The sequence below is a fragment of the Pygoscelis adeliae genome, unplaced genomic scaffold, assembly GCF_000699105.1.
Source record: "Pygoscelis adeliae isolate BGI_AS28 unplaced genomic scaffold, ASM69910v1 Scaffold268, whole genome shotgun sequence".
NCBI lineage: Eukaryota > Metazoa > Chordata > Aves > Sphenisciformes > Spheniscidae > Pygoscelis > Pygoscelis adeliae.
Genome location: NW_008825262.1, coordinates 1,361,824 through 1,381,828, shown reverse-complemented (window position 1 = coordinate 1,381,828; position 20,005 = coordinate 1,361,824). Strand labels below are relative to the sequence as shown.

Genomic DNA, 20,005 nt, shown 5'->3' with positions numbered 1-20,005 from the left:
AGGGCAAGCTAGGGTTTTTCACGGTTTAAATTTCTGAGGAAGGAGGACAAAAACAAAATAAAACCACTCTCCTCAGACAGTGTAGTAATCAGCGACGTTATCAAGAATGATCAAAAAAGCCACTGCTGCCAAGCACTAACCTGCCAGGTTTGTGAATGAATTTCTGAAGCCGGGCTTTCACCTCATCATACGTTAGGAATGCCATATAACCAGGATGAGTCACCGCTAGGCTATTCCAGTTCCTGAGCAAAGAGGACCACGGCTATAGAAACAACAAAGAATTATATTAACCATGCACTTCTAAAAGGTATCAACACATATAATATTCCTTAATCAAAGGGATCAGTTCTTCAGTTAAAGAAGCAGGTTTCTTATCCCACCATAAATCCAGTAGAGGAACTAAAACCTAAGTTCTCATGCAGCAGCCTTAGCACTTGAGTTTCTCCCTTGTCGGTGATAAAAACATCACCTAAGACAGACCTTAATCAAAACTCCTTTAATAAATGCCAAGGGAGAAGTCACTGAGGTCACAAAAAGACAGCTCAAGAATAGCTACCAATTTGTGCTGCTTCTGCAGAGACAATGACTCATTCCTGAGACAGGGATAAAGACAGGAGTTTAATAAGATTATGCACAGGACCAGAAACCGTGACTAGTCTGATCTCTAACACCGACTTCCTATGCGGCCTCAGGAAAGTGACCTCCCCTCTCTGTCTCAATTTCACTGTGTGTAAGATGCTTGTGACTATTCCTTAACCACCTAATCTCACTTGGGTGTGGCACCGATTACTGGCTAGTCTAAGATTTGAATAAATAAACCAGCACATACAGGTTAAATATTCCTTAAAATGATGCACAAAAAGTCATAAAAACAGTTTGAAAGCTCTCAATCCTGAGAAGGGCTTGGGTGTCTAAATCTCATCCAATTTTGCAAAATTTCTCAACTTGTCTAAAAGAAGATATTAGCTCTCCCTAAGTACTTTGCATCTCTTGGCAATTGCAGCAACTCTTAACTTGCTCTTTATGTATTATAGTTGGAAAAATTACTGAATGAGATCAGCTACATTGCAACACCGAACATGGGAATTTTTCATCTAGACATATCTTAATTACAACTCAACTATCACATGGGAAAAGGCAAGTCAGAGCCAAAGAAGTAAGTGTTTGCTCTTGTAAATACCCAATTGCACCATCAGAAGCTGTGTTTTTGAGTTTAGAACTATTAAAGACTGTGGGTTAGAATTTTACCTACTACTAATATCACTTCAGTAATATAGATATCTCTCGTGCACAGAACACAGACATGTCCACAACATCCTGGCTGTGTCAGTTCAAAAGCTAGGAAGCCCAAATTTCCATGCTTGTGCTCCATCCTGAACAACGCCCCCCCCGCCCCCCAATAAGTCTGACAAGAAAGAAAAGGATAAGAAAAGACAGACTAATAAACTAAGCTTCGTATTTCCCGGTTTACAGAAGTTGTGTCAGAACTTCAGTTTAAAAGTGATCTTTGAAAGGGAAAAACTGATTCATGGGAGGATACTGAATGTGCCTTACAGTTGCAGTATGTATTTACACAATTTTTTCTTCTACAACCGCAAGTATCACACACTTTTACTGCAATGTAGGGTCCTGAGTATTACTAGAGCTGTTTAGGGGATGAAGGGCAAGATGACCAAATCCCTTACAGCATGAATAATGTCATTTTAGTGTGTAAAATATAGTTTGTCCTGGGAAAAGAGTCTAACCTAAAGCAGTGAGACACATTTCAAGTGATTCACGTTCCTCAATTCTTACCTGAAAAAGACGTGTGAAGATATCAAATTCAAATACTGAAATGTAGTCATTGCATGTCAAGTCAATCGTTGACTTCAGGGCCATGGCTTCCAGCCCTGAACTGATTGGATGCACTTCATGCAAGGCCTGACGGAAGCTTTTCCAAGGAACGATAGTCCTGGGGAAAACCAAGCCATCTGTAAGTGTGATATGTCTGAAGACCACCACCACGTACACACCTTACACATTTTTTTTGTGAGTACGCACCTCATGATAATGGAAGAGAGCAAAATCAAAATTAGCCACAAGAGATTTATTCATGTTATGCAAGCACAGCATTTCTTGGTACTGCAGGAAATTAGCAGCCAAATGAACTTTAGACAAATTTCTCTGCATGCAAAATTTTGGAATCTGAAGCCCAGCCCTGCTTTCTCCTTTGCCTTTCTGTGCAGTCCTATCATGTCAACGCTTGTATGTACCCTGGGCTGTATACAACACCATCACTTGATAAGAATATCATAATGTTGCAGCTGGTAGATAAGGAGTTAACAGTAACAGAGGTCTAGACAGTTAAAAAAAATAAAAAAGCTGCAAACAATTCTCTAAAGAGGGATTAACTGGAGAAGTAAGATAATCAGAAGCCAGAACAGAGGCTCCTGTTTAAAGGAATATTTTCCTTCTTTTAAAATATCAAGTGGAATAGAAACATAGAAGGAACATGTCTAGCTTCAGACAACTGTGTTATTCATGAGTAAATATATTATTGCTTTTTGTTCTGACAGCTACTAATTAAACTCTTTATGTGAAGTACCTTAGTTACCTTAGCTAGAAAGCAGTACCCAATTCCATTAACTTTAATCCTCACACATTGCTGTGGACACCTCTACAGTTCATTTAGTTAGTGTTTTATTAGATACAAAAATTAAAACTGACATTTCAACAGTTTCCACGCAAATATACATTGCACTTCACTTTCTCCTTCATTCTATCTTAACAAAGCCATTATGCAAACTGACAAAAGTTCAGAGAAGCCAGAAGAAAGGTGACTAAGTGATTGGAAAGACTAATTGGAGGGAAGATGAAAAGAATTTAATATAATGGCTTAGCTAAAGGACAACTAATATTGGGGGCATAGTAACCTTTGGAAGAAGAAAGCAGATTATTTTGCATATTTCGTGGACCTTACTTACAAGTTAAGGAATTAAATTAAGGAGAGGAAAATTTAAGCTGAATAATCGAGGGAAACTGTGACAGTACAAGAGTCTCCTAGGGAAAGTGGGGAAAGACCCATCACTTGACACATTTAAAACAAGACAGGACAAAGAACTGGGAAATATAATGTAGGAACAATCCTGTATCTCACCCCAGAGAGTGGACCAAATGACTAGTAGCTCTCTCCCATCGCTCATTTTAACCTGACAAAGACCTTTCTGAACCGCAAAACAGAATTTTTAAAAATACACAGTGCTGTGTGCAATTTGTTCCCACATCTCTATTTTTAAACACAGTTAGAAACTTACTTTTCGCCAAAAGCCTTTCTCCAAAATTCTGCAGCATCTGCCTTGGTGATCCGGAACGTGTCTCCCTGGAAAAGGCCACTTGGGAAAATACCTTTGAGTTCTGCCAGCATATGGCTGAATATCAGGGATAACTTTGTCAGGTTACGTCTACAAAGGACCACAAAAACAAACGTTTCTTTTAGAAAAGACAGACCTGGTTTAGCACTCTGAACAAAACAGAAATAGTACCTATTGCAATTCAAGAAGTATCCCAGCCTAGAAAACTCCTCTTATTTGGGACCACCTTTCAAGTATTTACCCAGCATTCAGAACACATCCATCACACGGTACTTATCAGCAAGGTCTGTGTTTGTCAAGACATTTTCCACAATGACTACCTTTGCATAACCTCTTTGAGGCGGGCAGGTTATTTCCAAGGCAACCCCCCCAAGGAAATGCATTCACAGAAAATGTCCAAAACCAATATTCATGCGTTACCTATTAAATAACAGCATAATTGGGGCCAAAACCTCATCAGACGCCTTTTCTCTTGGGTCTGACAATTCCTTATGAGATCACATAAAACTACTGTCTTGGATCGTGTAAGCTGAATGTCTTTCCAAGTCTCCAGAGGGTCCCAACACAGTAGATTTGCTCAGAGAACATCTAACCAATAATAACAGGCCCAGCTCGCAAGGGAAGGTCAAAACACTTGCAGTTTTCTTCTAAAATGGTAATAACTTACATACAAAAGCTCGACAGTTAGGGCGTTCAACTATGTTGTGTTGAGTAATTATCCAATTTGAATTACAAATTGGTACCACAAGTCCCTTCTCTGCCTGATGACACACAAGTATCAGGAGTGCTCTAGTCCACCAGGGTATGCCCTTTATCTAAACTGGAGAGAGAAAGTTGGAGAAGAAGAGAAGAGATATTCTGTGCTTTGGATTTAGTCAATGTGCAAAAGATTTCTAGAAATAGAAGACAGGAGGACTACTGCCTAGCAGAGAGGACACAGCAGCATTGCGAGCATTTTGGGTTACATGCTTCACAAGAAACTTGCATTGGATTGGCATCAAATCCCAGCAATACAAACTGCAGCCCAGGACTGCTTCTTCCCAGCTTGCAGTCTTAGCCACTATGTCAAGGAGGTAAGCTCTATGTTGTAACTGTGCTATGCAGAAATAGAGCTAGCTTGGGTACCTCAAAGCATCAGTGCCTGTAGCACTACAGGAATACCAAAATAACAGTCTTCCTACTTAGGAGTCAAACAATAGCACTATGACACATTAGAGAGGTTGTCTTCTACTTGTAGATGGAAAAAAAATCTGTTCAGTAGTGGCACCTCTTTTTCTCATTCCTTTATCCAAATAAAGGATGACTCTCTTCTCCTCCACTCCATTACATTCTCCAGATGCTAGGAAAATGGAGTTCCTGAAGAGAGACAGAGATATTTCTAGGTCAGAGGCTTTTTTTCACCCCCATGTCACATGCCTGAAGGTAAAAGGAGGAACTAGTATCACATGGGAAAGGACAACTTCTATGTCCCAACAGACCGGAGCTGCTCAGAAGACTGCATCAACCATCAAGGCATTGCACAGACTCAGTCATGACACTGAGCAACAAGTTATTTTGCAGACTGCAAAATACTGAACCATTTAGAAAGGGGCTAGAAGCATCCCCAGTCACATAGCATTTCCTTAATGCCTTGTTTTCCAAGCTCTCTCACTAAGCGTGCTACTATTGTAGTGTGCCATCTCGCTGAAGGCAGCCGTGTTTGGCAGAAAACTAAGCTCCCCCCAGGTTTCAGCCTTTCACCAATTTTTAGTATTCTGGTTGGATTGGTTCCGATTTACTTCATCTTGGACATTTTCCAGATACCACAGTACCTGACAGTAGTTGTCCTCTCTTACCCTTATTTAGTCAACTACATTTTAATTTGTGTCTCAGCAATGAAAGCTGCTCAAAGTGTTTATAGAAGGTGCCAGCTATACAGCAAGGGATTCTGGTTTTTGTCATTTCATACATCTGATAACAACAGGTGCTCAAGATTAACGTAAGTAAAACCACCCAGATGCTCTTCTGTAGGCTGCCCCGTTCAGCAGCTCTCTACTGGATGCGTTACACATTCAAACCGTGTGTTGTTTAAAGCAGCTATAAAATTTGGCTGTTTGATTCTATAAACACCTACTGAAAAGCTTTGCTGTTCACCACTCCTTGTCAGTTAACTAGCCTCCACAGAGGGGCTGTCAGAAAGTCCCCTTGCCTTACTAGTGTATCACAACGTCCAGTCATCTTGCTTTTGCAGTTTTGTTATACCTTTGGAGTGCTACTGTAATTCCTTGCCTTCTGCTTTTAGGAAGGTTTATTCAGCACATCTTAAAAAAAAAAAACAACCTATACAGGATTCTGTGTGTAGGAAAAACTAAGCTGTATCAGAACAGCAAAGTAATGTCTTCCTATGTGATCACAACCACATTTACGAAGATCAGTGGCTCAGGCCCTAGATATACGGATACACAAAGAAGGTGCAGCAGTACAAAACCGGCTGTTGCCTTATCAGTAGTATCTGTTTGCGCACTTCCCCACCCTGGTGTAATGCTATGGAATTCAAAGTTGTGTATTCCTCTTTCCAGTAGCAGATAAGCAACTTTGCATTCACCAAGGGAAGGGTCAGATTCTGAGGCACAGCCACTGGCTAATCCTACAGAGGAGATGATTTAACTGTAAACTCACACCCCAGCTCCCTTCCTCCCTCCAGAGGGTAGGTTCCCACCATATCCCTGCAATGCCTTTGGCTGACAAACACTAGAAAAATTGCAAGTCAGAGGTTCTAGCTGCAGAGCTTGTTCCCCAAGCCGTCTTCCGAAAGTCTTCATTTCCATAAAATGACAGAAAAGATGACAGTTTATGGCAGTGCAAGGGGGGGGGGGGAAGCAAACACATTTACTTCATCTGCAAAATGCTATTATGAATCATTTAATCCATCTGCAACTCAAGCAAAAAAAAAGATGGTATTTGTTTTTACTAAGTTTATAAAAATGGAGGCTTGAGCAAAAACTGCTAATTATTTTGTTACACTAATGTGGAAGTAATTGGTAAGAATTAAATTCTGAATAATTTCCTTGAAGGGTTAGCATGTAATATTTGTGTGCAATCTCAGCAGGTAAAGTGGCATCTCACAGCAATGCATTACTGCCAAGTGACTTCCATAAAGCTAGCAATCCTAAAGCTGTTTAGGTATACAGCACAAGCTAGCACTGACTTGCTAGCACTCTTAACACTTGAAAAATCATGTCCTATTTGTGAAAAAATTCTAAGCGTGCTTGAAACCAACATATGCAATATTTGGTAGACGGAAGGAAAGCCATTTCAGGCATGTACTCTCCTATTGCTGCCCAGCACAGTGTGAAAATTTGGGTATGACCAGGCAAGCACACTCATGCATTTCTGATCCTCAAACAAGAAGCTAAGTGAACAAGTGCACGGTTTAAACAAAGCAACAGTTAATACTGCAAGAAGACAAGGTATATTCCTGTGCCCAGTTGCTTACAACTTCTGCCTAAGAGCCTTCTCCCTTAGCTGAGTTTCAGGAAGCGCCTGCACTCAGCTGAGCACGCCATTTCAGCGAGAGAAGTAAAAACTTCTGCAGGGTTAAGGATGGATAAACAAATGATTTTACACACACAAGCACATATTGAGGGACTCTGTTTCCAGAAAAGTTTCTAATACCTGAACATTTTCAATTCTTAGCGTTATCATAATTTTTTTTTACAAACATTCAGCTGTATCTTAGGTAAATAACAGGAAACACAGGAAGTGAACATAAAGAGCAGCAAACTGTAGAACATTTTATGCTAGCAACTAGCTTTTACATACAGCAACTAATTACCAATCCTGTGCTAAAAGGACAAACATTTTCTTTCAGGAGTGCACTCCTTTATTTGAACAAGCCAAGTTACACATTTGTAAATTAATACAGACCAAATAAATGCTTGCAATTACAGTGAACATTTTTTATTGACATATCAAAGTGTAGTGATTATGATTGTATTTTATTTTTAGTAACATCAGCAACTGTCCTCATCTCCATTGCTTCAACTAAACAGAAGCAAGAGTTCTCCCAGCAAAAGGGTAGTATTTTCAAAGAACACTTAAGTGACTTAGACCGGAGATTCCCAAACATTTTTGGCCACAGACCTCCAGCAATCTTCCATGTTTCTTATAGACTAGGATGGCCCTCTTTCAAACTTGTAGCACAACACAAATACTGTTACCAAGAGTTGCACCAGAGGTATGCCAACCACAGTTTGGGAATCACTGACTTAGGCACCTAAGTCCCACTGACAGTCAGTAGAATTTAAACACCTGTCACATAAGCACTTTTGAAAACATTACCCAGGGACCGCAAGCCACATCAGTTGGCACTCCTTACTGTTTGCAACTGAGCTGAAGGCAACACCTGTACCAACTTCAAATGAAAGACTACAGCGTGTTTCTGTTCAGCAGTTAGGTCCAGAGACAGAGCAACAGCTACAGTTTAGGTAGGAGTGCTTTCACACATACACGCACAGTATTCATCTTATTATTGTTAGATAGTGAATCAACCACATATGGAAAAAGTGAAAGCTTAGAAAGCCAAATATTTTTCCACTCTACACAGTAACCAAATATTTTACTGAGAAACATCTCCAGTTCTAGCATGGAGGCATTATTCCTTCCATACACACAGTGTTAACAGAGAACCGTTTCTTTAACAACCCAGAAACATCACCAGCGCCTGTTTAGCTGCAGTTACACTAGCCTGTAAAATTGCACTACCTTGACACTGACAGGGCTCTAAAGATGCAGGACTCAAGCAACCATTTTGGGGAACAAAAACCAGCATGAAGCAAGGACTGTTTCTTCAATTACCCAGTGCTTATTAATCAGCTGGCTCCCCAAGGCCAGGGCAGGCCCGCCGGCGGCTCTGCAGGCTGAACAGGCATCTTCCTTCGTCCTCCCTCCTCTGTGCCCCCTCCGCTGTGGTTGTGCTACTTCCTTCCTGCTTCATGGCTGGTTTTGCTCCACGCATCTTAGCGGAAGTCAAAAGGTCAAGCAGGCACTTCCATTTGCACCGCAGCTCTTCGCTGCGGCCCCTCCGCAGGCCGGGCCCCAGCTGGGTTTTCTGGTGCTGCTGCCTCCCCCAGACCTAGGGCAGATTTTTCTTTTCCAGTTTCCTGTTTGCTGGACAAAAGTGTTTTTCCACCGTATAGGCTCAAAACCATTAACAGCAGAGGACGGTTTTAATCAGAGCGTTGCCTCTTTCAGTTACGTCGATACAATTAGTTAAATTAATTCAAGTTACAAAGTCATACAGCACCTAATGCACTTCATGACTAAAATGCCTTTCTTACCTCAAGGCAATGTTAATATAGTACTACCATTTCTGCCACTGCCAGCCAGAATTTTTTCATTTTCTTCCAATGTTTCTCAACTACTTCACAGCTAACCAACTGACACAGTGTAATTTTGTTCCTCACACATAGCAAAGAGACTGCTCCACCGGATGATTTAGTCACAATATTGTGCTCACATGCTATAATTTGACATCCACATAGTGTCACGTCTGTAAAGCTCATTCTGTTGAAAGCATGCTACAAACACCACTGTACGGAAGAATTAAGAGCTGTAACACAAGGCAACCAACTACAAAATGCTTCAATTCTCTGAAGTTATTGCGCATATTTCTTATTTATGACCGAACCTTGAAAGGGATTTTTGTACTTGCACTCCCACTGACTTCAGTTACACTCGTGAACGCTGGGTTTTCACAAATAATGTTCAGCCTCTCTAAGAACAGACTGCGTTTAACAAAGATTCTTCACAGGAAGCTAAGACAAACACAGCCACACCTCCACCTTGGCCCCAAAACAAAATTAAGCCGAACGTGACTCAACTGACTTCATCACAACATACTTTTGAGAAAATGCTCTGTTTCATAAAATCAGCACCAAACTGGCTAAAATTACACATCAACAATGAAGATTCAAGAGGGTAAAAAGAACCCAAATCAGAGAACCTAAGTTACTGTAAAACCATCCTATTCAAAACTCAAGAGAAGGCTCTCTCTAAAGGTCAATTTAGCTGTTTGAAGAGGCATAACCCAAAAATGCAGCTCACAACAGGAATGTAATCTCAGTACACTGGAGGAATGACCACAGAGCATTCTTTAAAAAGTATACCAATTTATTCTAATGGAAAATTAAAAGAAAAAGCATTACAGAGAATGTGGAAGTGTCTGACACCTTAGCACTAAACTCATTGACTGAAAGTCAGAGGCTCCCATAACAGATTATGTGGTTTCTAATTGCTTCTGTCCTCACAGAATTGCAGAATTAACATGTTCACCCAGGACAACTCAGATGCACCGCTTCCTTTCTTCAGAAATTCTACGTTTATTTGGTGAAAGAATCACAATTGGTGGCTTAGAAATGAGACGATTGCCCAGTTAAACTGAGGGAAAACGCACTCTAATCATTGTACTATCATTCACTGCTACTACTGAAAACTTGTGGGTTTTGTTTTTTGGGTTTTGGTTTTTGTTTTTTTTTTTTTTTGTTTAAAACAACTCACAGTCCAAAATGGCTTCTGTGGTATCGCAGTCTTACGTCTCCAGTGGTTCTCCATGTAAGTTCATGACATGCAGAGCTGCAAGCACACCATAATTATTTCACTAGTTGAGCAATTAATGCTTGCCTTTCTGTAAATCACACCTCAACAACTCTTGGATAAGACTTTCTTCAGGACTTTGACAGTCTTCTGAATATAAGATCGTATTGTATTTTCTGAGGCAAAAAAGAGAAAGTTTTTTACCTCATTTTACAGGTGAGGCAGCTGAAGGATAGAAAGTAAAAGTGTTGGAAGCTAGAATTACAACTAGGGGAATTTCTAATTCCTTATCACATGCTCATTATTGCAGAATACTATCCACTTACTAAGTACTAATGCAAGAAATTATAACTAAGGAAATACAAGTTTCCTACCCTCTCACTTGTGGGGTTACTTTGGAATTACACACCACCAGATGATGTTTAGGTGACAGGGTCAGCATCCACTACAGGTAAATGCAAGCTCTGGTACTTAAGAAAAAAACGAAACAAAACGAAAACACAGTTCTTGCGTCCTGCGAACAGCCAAACATTATTTTTTCCTGCAACTACTTTACATCTTACAATTGGATATTTTGAAGATTTAAGAGCTAAAAAAACCACAGCTCTTTCAACGAGTCTCCAACAAGTAAAATGCACCTTTCAGAAACCACAAAGGTGTGAGGTTATCATATAACACATGCTTTTCAGATGTTACAGCCTACGCACCAGACATGAGCAGTTAGACCCAATTTCAGCAGATAGGTGGCTGTGCCTGGTTCCAGAAAGAACTGTATCTTACACCCTACTACCACACCAGCAAGAAGTTTTCTGCATGCTCTTCATGTTAACATAAAACTCCAGCCTATGCACATAAGCAGTAAGTGGAAATGTTTGAGGTGCTTCCAAGACGTCCTTTATAACTGAGACAGCTTCAGAGTCCTCTACACACAGTAATCAGTTTCAAAAATAGAAACAGCGGAACTACTTTAAACAAAACTTGCAACACAGGAAGTGAATGAAATTCCATTTAACTATTACTGGCTCAACTTTTGTCACCTTACAAAGTTATGCTGGGCCACTGCTCTGTAACGTTTACAGTACTTCCACAGGACAACTAATATAGCAGACTTACAGCAAGCCAGACATTTTAGAATCAGCAAATTAATTGCTTGTACTATAGAATTTTACAGCATCAGCTAATGCTACATTGATTTTGTAGATAGATCATCCCGGCACCCTTTGGTAAAAAGGAAACAAACACATAACATGTTTATCACCTCTTGTTAATACGAGATTCGGCTCCAGACATACTTTTCCATTTAAAGAACTACAGGCTTCACTGTTTCATTCTTTGTAGAGCTATAAAACCAGCTAGTTAATTCTGCAACTTCAAGACTTCACTTACTGAAACAGCAAAATGGGAACGGGAACACATAAACCACAGGACTAGACATTTCTGTCCATTCTTGGTGCAGTCCCAGTTCCATTAAATACTCTCAACAGCAGGCTTGAATAACCTGAATGCAGGGTAGCACTATCACCTCCTCTGTGGAGGAGCTGGTCTGCATCGGGGGATGCCGCAGGCGCCAGCGTGCCTGGCTAAGGATGTCAGCTCCCGCACAGAACGCACATCTAACTGCATCTGGAAGCTAAACTGCCACATTTGTAAGACATCGCACCTGAGCTGGCCCCCACAAAGCCAAATCAGAAATGACTGCAACCACTACATTAGACTCTTACTCTATTTAGTATCTGCAACAAATCTGTGTGCAACAGTTGTGACTGCTGTGAAGCTTCCCCTCTACTCCCTCCCACTTTTTTACCAATTAATTATGTCTACGTCCAGAAATGCAGTAGTTAACTAGTGAAAGGCATTCTCTGCATGCAGTATTTTCTTCCATTCTAATTTTTTTTAAATGGCACCAATTGTAGCTTTAAAGAAGCAAGAAATTCTATAGGCTAATTCCTTTATCAGTGCTTTAGATATTACAGGACAGAAATATTACACAAAACATACATGCTTCCTTACAGTCTTCTGAATCCTGGCACTTTTCAACTAACATATATATACACACACACACTTAAATACCTTGAGTTCTGTGAGTAGAGCATGCCAACCAGTATAAAGTGTCACGCAAAATATACTGCAGGCCACAAATGACCAGAAAACTTTGGATACTCGTATCATTATGCAAATGGATGTGACCGATCTGAAGCAGAAAGGACAACACAGTCCAGTGTGCTGACCAGAAGCACAAACCTACTGACCTTTGAAGGATCTGGACTTATTATTCTAGGCACAAATGCTAGTGTTATATTTTTAACAGGCTAGATTTCTTTCAATGTTAAGAGGGTAAAAATCCACCTATTTTTCTGGATTTAAATATTATAGAAAGCACTGTAAAGAGAATAATTCATTTGATATGATTAATGGTCTTTAAAGAGCTCAACGTAAACTCAGAGGATTTACAAGATAAAGGATAACCTCTCACCTAGGTAACATTAATTCTTTACCAGATTCAAGGGACCACACAGCAAAACTTACTGCTCATAACACTACTCATTATACTTACATTGTGGCTCTCTGCACTGGAGTAAAAATTTATATTTCAGAGGCTACTTGCTACAGTTAAAGGGAAAAACAAAGCACAAAACCCCTGTTTCCAAGTCAAGGAAGACTCCATATTTCACACTTGATCTTCATCCGCCTCAAAACTAATATCTTGGGTATATGACGCCACTGGGGGATATCTTGGCAGAAGGATCTGTAAGCTCTATCGCTTCATCCACTCGCATCCTGTCAAAATACTAAACCCAAGATATTTTGCAACATACATACTCCAGTACAACACACAACTCTGGCACATGTTTGCTTTTCAGGCTTCAGACTCCAGGATTGCAGCTAATGGCAGTACTTGCCCAGCCTGTAGCTGTCCTGCTGAGTAATTTGGTAACAGATCTCCATTCTTCCCCTCACACCATACTCACTTACCATGACCAACTTATCCTCTACAGTAATTTTGCAGTCCTTTCTACAGGTGGGTAGCAGTCAGCAAGTCGCATTACCTGAGCCAGCTGTGGGTGGGACATCACTGAGCACCATCTGGTCCACCTTCCAGGGATGGAAACAGGGCAGAGCCAGCAAGTTCACAAACCACCACCACAGAAGGTATTGCTTCGAACTGTTGGGAAGCAGCTGGCCTAATCTTGTTCAGCACCTTCTAGCAAGCTGAGTTTTTTTTCCAACACTATCTTATAGTTCAGAAAAACTTTCATGCACCAAAACACAATCCATTTTCTGGCTGAAAGGGCCATGACTGCAGACTTCTTCAAATCAACAGAAATCCACAACATGGCATCTTGGCTCTTAATACACAAGCCAAGCATCCAAGAAACATGGTACGGTTGCAAAGTAGCAGTAACACATTTTTTGCCAGCATCAAGAAATCTATCCACATTTCAAATGATAATTACTACAAACGAAATAGCACTTCCATCCACAACATCAAGTCCACAGAGTTAGTCTTCCATAAAACTCTACAATTTTATAGGCTCTTAGAGCAAAGAAGAATAAAAATCTTACTTCCTTATTATGCAATAATCTGAAAGAGAAATTGATTTTCAAGACAGTGCTCCAATTTTTGAGGGAAAGAAATAAGTCCAATCTTATGCCAATTATGCTAAGTGTTACTTAAGTTCCACAACTATCACCTAAACTAGCAATTTAAAGTCAAATTAAAAAGAAATAATTCACATTCCTCTCTCCAACAACATTTAAATGATAATGAATTTCTTCTTGGGTAATAAGCAGTTAGTTAGTGTTCATATGCTGGAGTCTGGCAAGGAAACCTTTGTTGTGGTCAGCTTTGGAGCCTGTTCTTTTCTTTAAGATGTTCTAATTTAAATGCAGATGTAGACTTCACACTAGTGGGTTTTGTTAAAAAAAGTTTTAGCTGTATTAGAAGGAAGTGACAGAAGGAGGACTCACACACATCACGCACCATTTGAGTTCCATATTTTATACTATCTCTTTTTCACTGGACAGGAGTGTGTGCAAAATACTCTAAAATACGAGATTAGAGCATTAACCCCCCCTCCCCTCAGAGGGCTTTTCTCGTTCATGGCTTAGAACAAGTGTTTTTCAACTTCTTCCTCTTTAAAATCCAATTTTTTTTTTCTAAGTCATTCTTCATGCATTTCCTTCCCCTTTAGAGATAGGCATGGTCATTTCCAGTAGACATTAAATATTGGTAGCTTTTTCCTGTATAAATTAGTAAGTCTTCACATTGGAGCTAGAGAAGAATATGAAATCCTGCTGAGCCAGCATCCCATAAGGCTATTGTCCATATTTAACTGTTGTCTTTCTGACTAGCTTCCCAAACCTTTTTTGTAACTCCATGTCACGTGAAGAGGGTTTATGATATTCCCTGCCTAACCCCATTTTCTCCTCTACAGATATGTTAGTTTTGTTAACAGTTTGTTTTCCAAAGTACGCAAGCTGAACTAGGAGAATAACTTGTGCTATTTTCTAAACATCCAGTCCACATCCTGCGTAATTACTTCTCCTCAGCCTTTCACCTAACCCCCACCCTCCAGCCTACATAACTGCATTCTCGCATGGAAACATTTGCAGTGGTCTGATTTTATTTAGAAGATAAATTTCCTGAATTTTCCCTCATAATAGACTGTTTTAACATAAGCAGTAAATTTGATTCATTGGTGAAAAACGGACTCTTCAGCCTAATTCATCCTTTCCCAAGTAACAGACAATTCCTATCCCTGCCTACTGATCAGCAAGCTATTTCTCTGTCTTGCCATGTGAAGTATAATCTCTTTACACAACTGCAAAAAAGCTGCTGCAATGAGTAATTTATGTAGTGGGGAAAGCTGACGAATGACAGCTCCTCTGAGCAAGTAAGGTCTGGAGAAGTAAAAGCTTTCTGCAAAAGAAACAAAAAAATATTCCAACATAACCACTGAGCCTCTAAATTAAACTGTAATCAAGAGCTTAGGTAAGCTCAGCGTGTTCACAGTAGTTGTGGCATTAGCCTTAATGGCACTATCAATCAATGGAACCATCACATTGCAGGAAAAAATTATGTATGTTTAACCAGTTTTTGTTACTACTGGTTAAAAAGTAAACTCAAGAAATTCACAATATTTACAGCATCTGAGAAGTCACATATTTACCACCGTAGGCAGCACAGCAAGCTACTCAGTGCTAAACACGCATACCTTTCCGCTTTGCATATAGACCTGCTAAGTACCCTCTACAGAATTTCTTTTATTGCACTGTTTCAGCTGTACAGGCTACAAACTTCACTTTTGAGTGGTTTTGTTTTTAAAACTTCAAGTGACAAGTCTTAAAATGCCTTTTGCATTAGAAAGCATTGTGGATCTATAAAGCATAGGAACCAACAGCTTTGGAAGTGTGTATAGCCTCAAGAATACCTGCTAATTACTGCAGCACAGCCAACCAGTTATTGAATGACTTACTTTTAGCTTACTGCAAGCATATGACAAAATATCCAGAATTATTAGCTCTTGAAATACTATGATTCCAATAGCAAAGCCTGCAGATGTTACCATTTAATTTTACCAGATGCCCAAATATACAGTTTAAGAGACCAACCTACCTATTAACAGGGACAACCTAAATAAGTTTCCTAAGCTGTCAAAACTCAAGAGGAGCAATATAGTATCTCCACTAAAAAAACTACACCTACGAAGAAGTCATCAAGTTGAATCCAACCTACTTGCTAAAACTCAGTCTTTAAACAGTAACTAGATGTTACTGCATGTACTTATTAGTCAGGAAGTGCATACATAGCTTTAAAAGCACCCTCAACAGCATTAATTTTTAAACAGATATGGAAGTGAGATAAAGCAGAATTTAAATAGCATCTTTAAAGCTCTCCTAATAAAATAAGCAAGTTCTCTTCACAAAAATCGCAGTATGAGTTTATGCAAGAGGGTAACAACTTCATCTGAACAACTATATATCAAAACCACAGTGTTAGAGACAAAACAGCCGTTACAGTCCTAAGAAAGGAAGCCAGTGAGCGTTCATAGCATTGGACATGACACTAACTGTGGTGTTAGCCACAACAGGAGGATGCTTTCAGCACGCTGATGGTTAAGGTATGACATAGGAGGAGAGCTGCATTCACTTTTAACAGCTCTATGACTGTGACTAGTTTAAAACTGAAGAAACAAACACTCACCCACATCCGTAAACACAGCGAGTGTTAACACAGGCCTTTTCTAACCCTGTTCTCAGCACCTCTGCTCCTCTACTGTAGTTTGAAAGGCAAAGAATACATCAGCGTGTGTGTTCTCTTTACAAACGCACCTCTAAACGTTCAATACGCAACTGCAATCTTATTTTGTAGTACTGGATTTTAAACTGCCTGCCTTACAGCAAACACCAAATAGCACCCCTATTACACTCCCACACGGTCTACTCTAAACACATACACAACCGTACCAAACCACTCAACGCTAGACGACACACATCTTGCAGCTATTATCAACTCCCAAAGCAGCACAAGCAGCTACAAGACACGGTGCTCTCCGCAGCTGTGCTCCAATTCTGCCTTAGTCCACCTTGGAGGAACACACTGGAGAATCTCTAAAAAGTTGCAGAGGAAATACACAAAGAGCAATTCAGAAACAATAAAAATCGAAGGTTGATGCTCAGGTGATCAAGACAATTCTCATCCTACAATCTAAGGGAGACTTCAGTCATTTCTAATTACTGGTCTGTTTGCTAGCAGCAAACACCTGCATAGCTTTCACGCTAGTTATGCAAATGTCAAAACAGTGCATTTGCTCCACATCAAGAGACATTTGGGGGAGGAAAATAAGAGCACACACAACAGGAAACAAAATGAATGCTAAATCTGGAAGACAGGAAGAAAGAAGCTTCAAGGACAACAGGAAAAAAAGTCAGAAAGAGTCAAGACAAAACGATTATTCAGTACACCAGATTAGATTTTTAAAGGCATGTTTTCTAAACACTGCAGACTAACATTAGCTGCAAACTTGCATGAGATCAAGAGCGAATCCAATTTTTTTTGTATGTACATATACATACACTGCCATGAGTACATTTCCAGTGAATACCAGATTCAGGTTATATTTGTTTGGTTTACAGGCTGCTGACAACCTTCCAGAAAGCTTCCCCCCCCAGTTTGAGTATTTTAATTCATTAATTCTTACAAAAGAAAAAATTAATATTTTTCTTCAACTCCTAACACGGTGAGAAAGTCTCTTAAGTTTATTCACCTTAAATTATTATATACATTTTAAATCTAAAGGTGCATTTATAGCAAAAATTCATTTAACTAAATTTCAGAGGAAACAAAGAGCACTTAAAGTGATCAGGTTCCAAAAGCTCACACAACCACAAAGTCTGACACTGGAAACACAGCATTTAACAGAATCCCTAGCTGAACCAAAAGTGCCATTCTTTGCGCAGGTATCTCTTGAACCGGTATACGAATCATATGCACTGACTACTCTAACCTCTTTCTTTTCTATGACAAATCAGATAATTGAGAAAGTTGCCATGCTCATTACCAGCACCAGGAAAAGGGTGTCTGAAATTTCCCCTTTATGACAAAACAGTAACTGCTGCTTCCTGAGCTGAGTGAAAAGCAAAGGAAGATGTAATGAGACCAGCCAGCATGTGATTCTGCTTTTACACTTATGTTTACAAGTCTCACCGCAGTTGATTCCCTGGTAAGCTGTTTATTCATAAATGGTACAATTAGCAATTCCCCAAAGACGCCCATAACCTCTGTGAGAAAGCAAGCATCTACTGGAATCCTGTTTCTGAAGTTCACGTCTGTCAATTTGGATTTCCCCCACCCCCTTTTGTCAATTCGTTTGACTACAAACTGCCTAGGATGATTAACTCTCTGGAATTATTTCTCTTTGCTTCTCTCTGAAAAAAAAACAAGGGACTGGACATGAGATGTTGGACTTACGATTGACGTAGCTATCTATCATTTACTTATCCATATTTATGGTGGACAGATCACAGTACATGCACGGTTAACCAGTACAAATATCACAGGTAAATTCTAAAGGGTTTCATATACCCTTTTAGCCTACTTCTGGAGGCAACAGTAAGTGTTCTAGAAAATAACATCCATTCTATTACATGGGAGCAACACACAAAACCATTTTCAAGATAAATGCTACTTAAAATATTTTAAGAGCAACCCATTGCACTGTAAAAATCACAGTCTTGAATGATAACCCATGTTGTTAATGTCTCAAAGGATGATACAAGAAAATGATCAGTTCTAGCAGAAGACCCAGAGATTAATTTTAATCAGTTTCATCAATTTATTTACAATAAAAGGAGCTTTATAAACTGTGGCTCATTTTGATCTGAGTGAAGGCTAAAAAAAAAGAAAAAGGTAATTTTCTATTAAATATTACCTCATCTGCAAAACATACCAGACTAATGAACTCTTTTCTCCCCATATTTGTTATATCCATTATCTTCTATAACACTTTTTGAAAATTCCAGCTAGCAGCATCTCTCAAAACTCACTTCTCACCTGCAGCGAGCCAATTGTGCCTATAACTAACCACATTCTCCCAAGGCCGGGGAGGGGGGGGATGACAAGTCGATAATATTACATCTAACTTTTGAGTTCACACATTACATTGAACCCAATTCCTGAAGGCCTCATACAGATAACGAAGGACTTTTAAAAGAAGCAAGTGTACCACATGAAGATACCATATTTACACTCCCCAAACCCTGTCTCAAACAAACTCTAAGAGTAAGCCTTATCATCTCACAAAAAAATGATACTAAACAACAATCCGGAAAGAAACTTCCAGTTCTTAATTCATTCTTCAACACTGTTGGTGAAAAATAAAACAGCACTAACAATGCCTTCTAGAGCCACTGTCACAGTCTTTTGTTGGAGTTCAGTATTATAGAATATGCTACATAGAGTTCAACATTAAACCAGAAACATCTGCCAGCACTTCTCCACGCACCCCTGCCCCCCAAGTAATGCAAGCAAGTAGTTGCCAGGGTGTTAACCACATATTCTCCCCAGAGCAATTATGTTCAGCTACTGGGTGGTTTTTACTCTTTTTCCATTTTTTTTTTTTTAATTCAGCACCTACTCCAAAATCCTGAAACGAGTATAAAGTTACAAATGTATGCTTTGTATATCTCTGTCCGTTAGATCCGCTGCCAACAGTTAGACAAATATGAAAGATTAACCTTTTCTAGAGCTTTATTCTACTTTTAAATGACCTTGGCTCTCCTCTCCTTAAAGCTGGATGAAGGAAAGAAGCACCTTTTCAGGTACAGTACAGTGCTCATCAAATTCATGCTATTTTGTTCAAGAGACCTTTATATTCAGATACAATTGCAGTTCCTACCTCCACCTATCTTTTTTAGTAAGTGCTGTTCACCTTGAAGATGTCCCTTGATCTCAGCTATACCTTCTGAACAAAATAAAAGAAGAGTTCACAAATGTGGCACCCTGATCTACCTTAAATATGAAGTTTCCAAGGTATGAAAGTTATGGTGTTTTAGTAAGATGTTTTATACCCACAAAACAAGGTTACTTCTCCGCGCCTCTGGCAATATTGGACAGTTTCTGTTTCCAGAAAAAGGAAAAGTTCTGTAAAGCCTAAAGACCAATTACAACAAGCTTTAGTCTGGATGACTGTTTTGCTATGTCTGTTTCCTAAAATTGCCAGAAATGTCATTCTGAGCTTTATCATCCTCTCTCACAAGGTGTTCTCTAGGTGAGAATGCAAAGGACTGCAAAACCTTTTCACAGCAGACTTAATTGTTTATCTTAACTTAGCATACTGAACTACACAACAACTAAGGCTATACAGGCTCTGAACTCGGCTCTCAGATTTCAATATTCCCAAGTACAGTTTATTTAAAACTCTACACTTAGACTTACATCTCTTCAAAGTGTGTTTTCATGTACAGACAACATATCAAGCAGCAGACATTTGTTCAAGCTATTGTTGATTACAGCAAATTTATATCACAAGTATTTGAAAACATTTCTCCCCATTACCTAGGCTGAGAGTTCTCCTCATACA

The 20,005-nt window shown here is 39.5% G+C and overlaps 1 protein-coding gene across 1 annotated transcript in view; it reads right to left on the bottom strand.

Moving 5' to 3' along the window:
• The window catches only part of CBL (Cbl proto-oncogene, E3 ubiquitin protein ligase), a 36,467-nt gene that overhangs the window by 12,373 nt on the left and 4,089 nt on the right, over nt 1–20,005 (bottom strand). The window contains 4 exon segments of the mRNA XM_009329575.1: nt 141–262; nt 1,795–1,951; nt 3,294–3,440; nt 19,981–20,005. The exon segment at nt 19,981–20,005 is cut by the window's right edge and continues 27 nt beyond it. Of these exon segments, the coding sequence (XP_009327850.1) occupies nt 141–262; nt 1,795–1,951; nt 3,294–3,440; nt 19,981–20,005 (451 nt within the window).